At 57.5% G+C, this 6447-nt stretch overlaps 1 protein-coding gene and 1 non-coding gene across 2 annotated transcripts; both read right to left on the bottom strand.

The window, feature by feature from the left end:
• Positions 1 to 275: 275 nt before the first annotated feature.
• On the bottom strand, positions 276 to 3115 carry PSMB3 (proteasome 20S subunit beta 3). The gene is made up of 6 exons (XM_032985519.2): positions 3043 to 3115; positions 2427 to 2611; positions 1918 to 2025; positions 1359 to 1536; positions 1006 to 1100; positions 276 to 396 (listed from the first exon to the last, which is right to left on the bottom strand). Exons 1-6 carry the CDS (start codon positions 3043 to 3045, stop codon positions 348 to 350), a joined length of 618 nt encoding a protein of 205 aa, XP_032841410.1. The 5' UTR covers positions 3046 to 3115; the 3' UTR covers positions 276 to 347.
• A 2853-nt stretch (positions 3116 to 5968) lies between these two features.
• TRNAN-GUU lies at positions 5969 to 6042 on the bottom strand. Its single transcript has one exon. It is a non-coding gene; the product is annotated as a tRNA-Asn (tRNA).
• Between the last annotated feature and the right edge of the window lie 405 nt (positions 6043 to 6447).

Raw genomic sequence — 6447 nt, 5'->3', positions numbered from 1 at the left:
GCAGGTCAAATGGGATTTTTAAGAACTGACTCTACCAAGTCCTGGATGTGAGAACAAATTTGATTTGCCAGGAGAAGCTCACGCTGCCGTGCTGTCTGAAGGAGATGCTGTGCAGCTGCAGCCCAGTCACTCACGCGCGTGTACTGAGGGAGATTAGTGTAGGTGGCTCAGAGAGAAAGGTAAGCTCTGCTACTGTGTAAAACCCAAGCTCCTTCTGATAGCTTTAGTGATGAGAACTTAATCCTAGTGTTCAGACCCAAGAAAAGGAAAGTCCATTACAACAGAGAGTTTTATTTAAAAAAGTTCCAAGCAGACTGGGTGTGAAGTACATGAGCAGACGTGCTGGGCTAGTCCATGCGAGCTTTCAGGGTCCTGGTGGTGATCTTGTCTTTTTCACTAGAGAGGGAAAGAGAGAAGACTGTTAGTAAATCCGCATTTAATACCTCCAGATTGTTAGGAAATTGCAGTGTGCACAGGTGGGTTGTTTGCTAGTGCAGGCAGGATCATCTGAACTGGAAGGTGCCCATTAGAACTAAGCAGACCCCATCCTCCTGCCGCTTCACCCCAGGGGAGCTCCGGCGGGTTCCGCAGGCAGCAGCGCCTGCGACGCTGCAGGGAAACGGCACCACGAGCAAAATAAAGTGCTTCAGAGGTCAGTCTGATTGCAGTCTGGAAGTTAAGGTCGTGCCCAGGTGTGGCAAAGAGCATCCTCTTGGAGTCACACTCCTGAGTACGGATGGGAACGCAGCCAGGGAAGCCCTATGCAGCAAGAGTCTAAGGCTAGGATTAATTTCCCACGGCTCCTGCAGTTCCAGCAACAGCCACGAACTGCAAAAGAGAGCAGCCATGAGAAATGAAACATGTAGAATGGACAAAACGTTACTAAGGATACTGCTGGAAGGGAGCAGGGTTAGGGATACCCTGGGAAGCAATCCCTTAAGTGACCTTAACGTACAGCTTGTTAAATTCTACCTCTGTTCCGTAGGGGAAGCGAGCGGCACTTACATTATGTGTACTACCACGCCCATTCCAGATATGGCATCTCTGTCCACGGCATTCAGCATGGCCTGCGAGATTGTTTCGAAGAGGTGATCAGGTTCCTGAGGAACAGCAGCTACTTTAGTGGGTGTAAAAATTGAATGTTGAGTCATCAGATTTCATTCAAAACCCAAAATGCCATCCAAGATGCTGCAAGCTTTTTCCTGCAGGCTGACCTAAACTAACAGCCTCTTTGTTGTTCAAAGCTCCTTCGGGAAGTACCAAGGGACAGAGCTTTTCGTCCAACCTGCCTATCTCAGGTTCTCCAGTTAACAGCAGGAGGCTGAATCCATGAATCTGAGCCCGGCCCTCTCACTCACCATGTCAGGCTCCCAGAGGGACTCGCACATGCCGTACATCTGCTCGGAGCAGGTGCCACTGACCACAAAGTCGTCGGTTATCATCGGGCAGCCGATCAGGTCTAGGGAGCAGATGAAAGGTTCGTGTGTTATGGGGTCCAGCCCGGCAATGACGGGTTCTGTGTAGTAAGGTCCAAACCTGTGAAGAACAACATGGCATGGAGCAGTCCGACCCCCTCGAAGCAGTTCCGCAGCCCGCGTAAATCTCCGTACAAGGCAAACATCCCACAGATGCTTTTGGTGGGGGGACCTTTCAGGTCAACCTAGAAGCATCCTGCAATAGTTTTAGCATGGCAAACAGAACAAACTTGTACTGCTACCTGATTATTTTAACAATACTCAATATTCTTTTGCAAGGAAGTTGAAGAGAACACTGTCGCTAGACTGAAGTCTCATTTTGCCACACCAGTAGTCTTTACAGGAGCCCTCCTCAACTTCCCACCTCTCTAGAATCAGATCAGTTCCACCAACCACAGCGTTCACTGGCCCGTAAACAGTGACTCCGTTGTTTGACAGTTACCGTCTCTCGTAGAGCAGATTGGAAACCATGCTCATAAATGTCTGAGGTTTGATCTGCCTGCCTTCCTTCAGCTCGTAGAGATTCAGCCTGAACTTCAGTCTCTGGGCACTGCAAGAGATGAGAATCGGCATTAAAGTGGAAGCACGTTCCTTTTAATTTGGTCTTCACCCAGGCCTGAACTGTTCTACTGCAAGCTGACAGATACCAGCTCCTGATGCATGCCTAAGGCAGGTAGGTATCCCAGATGCAGCTCCTTTTATACCTCAAGTTATTAAGTCTTAGTAGTGATGTTATTTTAAATCACGTGCAATTTTATTTAAAAAAAAAAAAAAAAATTCCCACTGAAGGGAGACCATGAAAAGGGAGTGCTGGCACCCATCTATTATACTCTCTCCTGTGAATAAACAGAGACATTTATGCTCAGCGTAAGCTATCACTGGTGGTTACTGTAAATATGCCTCTTACAGGCTCAGTATGGGAACCCACGGGCGGGAGGGCGCCTCACTTACACCGTCTGCACATCCGTGGCCAGTCCTGCCAATCCAATATACAGTCTTTCTCCCATAGGGAAAATCTTCTGGAAGTCTGTGGTCACCATCTGCGCTTGAATCCCAAACCGCCGGTCCGCAGCGATGGCCACGCAGTCCTTCCCCTTCATGGCCATTACGGCCCCACCGTTATAGGACATAATAGACTGGAAGAGAGAAGGGCAGCAGGTAGGGCCGGGGCTGTGGGCAGCGGTTGGGGGGCTCGTCCTCCACCGGTTCCTGGGCGAGGCTGAAGGGACCCCCCCCCCCCCCCGCCCCTCAAACCACCCCCCCGCCTGCCCTGGCCCTGCATCCTCAGCACAGCGCCGGCACCCGGGGGCAGTGATGGTGGGGAAACCAGCCCCGCTGCCCCTCACCCTTTTGCCTTTAATTTTACCGTTGTTAATGGCCACCCCACAGCGGGCTGCTCATGGCCGCTGCTTCCCGCCGCGGCCCGGCCTGAGGGAAGGCCCACGGCGATACACCACCGCGGGGATGGGGAAGGCCCCCACCCGCCTCCTCCAGGCACCCGCGGGCCTCGCCCCGTAGGTCCCAGCTCCCCCGCCGCGTCCCCCGCCGGCCCCGGCCCGGCGCTCACCATGGCGCCGGCTCCACAGACACCGCCAGGCCCCGCGCCGCCGCCCCGCACCCGGCCCCGCCGCGCCGCCGCTCCCGCCTCCCGCCCCTTTCCCATTGGCCCCCGCCGAGGCCGCCCGGCCAGGCGCCGCTCGCTATTGGTGGTTCTGCCCGCCGCGGGGCGGAGCTGGTTGGTTGCGGCGGCAGCGGGGAGGGAGAGAGGGGGGAGAAAAATGAAGAGTCATAGTGAGCGGGGCATGCCGGGACGGAGGCGGACCGAGCGGGCGGGGCGGGGGGGACTCGCACAGCTGGAGCCATCGGGGTGCACAGCTGGATGTGCAGGCGGGGGCGTGGCACAGCTGGACAGACCCACGGGGGCATGGCACAGCTGGACAGACGCACGGGGGCATGGCACAGCTGGATGTGCAGAAGGGGGCATGGCACAGCTGGATGTGCAGGCAGGGTCGTGGCACAGCTGGATAGACCCACAGGGGCATGGCACAGCTGGAATGACCCACGGGGGCATGGCACAGCTGGACGTGCAGGAGGGGGCATGGCACAGCTGGATGTGCAGGCAGGGGCGTGGCACAGCTGGATAGACCCACGGGGGGCATGGCACAGCTGGATAGACCCACGGGGGCATGGCACAGCTGGATGTGCAGGAGGGGGCATGGCACAGCTGGATGTGCAGGCAGGGGCGTGGCACAGCTGGACAGACCCACGGGGGCATGGCACAGCTGGACAGACGCACGGGGGCATGGCACAGCTGGATGTGCAGAAGGGGGCATGGCACAGCTGGATGTGCAGGCAGGGTCGTGGCACAGCTGGATAGACCCACAGGGGCATGGCACAGCTGGAATGACCCACGGGGGCATGGCACAGCTGGACGTGCAGGAGGGGGCATGGCACAGCTGGATGTGCAGGCAGGGGCGTGGCACAGCTGGATAGACCCACGGGGGGCATGGCACAGCTGGATAGACCCACGGGGGCATGGCACAGCTGGATGTGCAGACAGGACTACGGCACAGCTGGATAGACCCACAGGGGCATGGCACAGCTGGATGTGCAGGCAGGGGCATGGCACATCTGGATAGACCCACAGGGGTATGGCACAGCTGGAGGGTTGTGCAGGGGCCCTGCAGAGGTGGCAGATGGGTCATCCTGTCACTCGGTGGGGCCAGGGGGTCCCCAAGGCTGTGGCCACTGTCCCTGCTCCGTGTGGCACCCGCCTGCCCACTCCCTACGTGCCCATGGCCGGGCTGGGACCTGACCAGTGGCATCTCCCACCAACTCAGCCCTCTGCAGCCCTGGCACCTTCTGTTGGGCACTGGGAAAAGTTTACCAAACCTGGCTGAATTTAACTAGAAACTCCAGGAAACCCATCCTGCACCACTTCTCCACGCAGAGCCCCTGTGTGTGTCAGGCCTTGTGCACCCACTCTCTGCTTTTGCCCCTCTGGGACCCAGGGGCAAAACCCAAAACTCGCCCTGTGGGGACAGGGCCAGCAGGTTTCCCCAGAGGAAAAGAAAATCTTGGAAAGTGTTGATGCAATAAAGTCACTCTTGCAAAGCAGCAATTCGTGACACGTCCCAGGGAGGGGAAGGGACCTGGCAAGTGGCTGTGAGGGTATTTTTTATTCAGATAGCAACTGAAAGGGGGGTTTGCACTCTGAGAAGTATTGGATTTCCTTCTCCATCCTCACTCGCCAGCTCTCCCCTCTCCTGGAGGAGACAGGATTAAGTGTTTAATTTAGGGGAGTGATGTTGTGCCAAAGGGAAAGAGATCCATGTGTTGGGAAATGCTCCCAAATGCACAACAGATCAGCCCGCCTGGTTTCAATGAAAACCTCCAGCCTGTGCAGGGACTGTTCATCCACCCCAGGACCGAGCCCCGGAGGCACAGCCCGTCCCATGGCAGTTGTATTTTTAAAGAGTTTTCCATTGTCAAAGGTTTCTCGCAGGGATGAAGCCCAAGGCCTTGTTCTGTCTGCTGGGAACACCATGCACTGAGGCAAGAAAGAGCAGCAGAGACAGACGGGAATATTTTCCCAGGCTGATTTTGGCAGCGCCTGGTTCCTCCTCAGCCCCGGCTGTCTCGAGTGGCAGTGGGGGGGTGATCCCTGCTGGGCACCGCTTCTTTCTTTGCTTTCCCATCAGACTCATGCTCTCAGATCAGGAAGACAGCAGCAATCCCTCTCCCGGGCCTGGAGACCCCCGGGTGCTTCCCCAGCCCCGGCAGCACTGGGCTCAGCCGCGGGAGCATTTTGTGGCTCTGGGCTTTTGAAACAACAAGGATCTGCCTGGCATGGCTTTATACTCTGCATTAGAACACAAACTTCATTATTTCTGGTGTGAAAATAAAATCAGGGCAAGCGGCGAACATAAATAGATCTTACAAGGATTTGTAAGAAAGGCGAACTTCAGCAGTGCAGAGTTTGGACCCCCTTCAGCTTATTTTTAAGGCAAAATATGGACTGTGGATGGAAACAGGCTTTCAAGTCTCTGATCTGTTTTTAATTTCCCAACTTGTCCATTTGCTTATGGGAGTAAACTGTGGTGCAGAGGGGACCACAGGCTGAGCAGAAATGGTTTTGTTCACACCAGGGGCTGGTTTCCCTCCCGTCCAGTGCCTTGAAGGGAGCTGTGAGCCCACGGGGAGCACCGGGGCCACATCCTGCCCATTTGCACCTTCTCCCCGTCTAGGTCAGCCCGGTCCTGGGGGCGAGGACCAGCCCAAGGGAGCGCTGAAAGTCCCACCAAGCCCCGGCGCAGCTCTTTGCACTGTGAAAACCCACGCTGGCCGCCCCAGGGGGGCCGGGACCGGCCGCCTCCGCCTCCCGCCCCATCGCCGCGTCCATCCTCGGCCGCTTCCTTCGGGCCGGCCCTGGAAAAAAAAAAAAAAGGAGGGGAAAATAAAAAGGGAAAACCGCGATAGAAAAAGGGAAGCACCGTCCCTGGGTGGGCTCGAACCACCAACCTTTCGGTTAACAGCCGAACGCGCTAACCGATTGCGCCACAGAGACCGCGCTGGGCACCGGGGCCGCGGCCGCCGCACTCAGCGGGAGCGTCCCGGGAGCGCGCGGGGCTGCGCCCGCCGGTACCGGCACCGGGACACCGGGACACCGGGACTGGGACACCGGGAATGGGACACCGGCACCGGGACGCCGGGACTGGGACACCGGCACTGGGACACCGGGAATGGGACACCGGCACCGGGACACCGGCACCAGGACGCCGGGAATGGGACACCGACACCGGCACACCGGCACCGGGACGCCGGGAATGGGACACCGGCACCGGGACACCGACACCGGGACGCCGGGAATGGGACACCGGGACTGGGACACCGGCACCGGCACACCGACACCGGGAATTCGGCACTCGAACAAAGGGACTGGAACACCGGGACTGGCACCGGGACACTAAGA

The sequence above is a fragment of the Tyto alba genome, unplaced genomic scaffold, assembly GCF_018691265.1.
Source record: "Tyto alba isolate M040663 unplaced genomic scaffold, T.alba_DEE_v4.0 Super-Scaffold_12, whole genome shotgun sequence".
Lineage (NCBI taxonomy): Eukaryota > Metazoa > Chordata > Aves > Strigiformes > Tytonidae > Tyto > Tyto alba.
This window is presented reverse-complemented; position numbering and strand designations above follow the sequence as displayed.

Coding starts and splice junctions, on each gene's coding strand:
- PSMB3 (XM_032985519.2), bottom strand. Junction 2,026..2,426: donor GCCACGGATGTGCAGACGGT/GTAAGTGAGGCG, acceptor CATCTCTTGCAG/TGCCCAGAGACTGAAGTTCA. Junction 1,537..1,917: donor AATCTGCTCTACGAGAGACG/GTAACTGTCAAA, acceptor TGTTCTTCACAG/GTTTGGACCTTACTACACAG.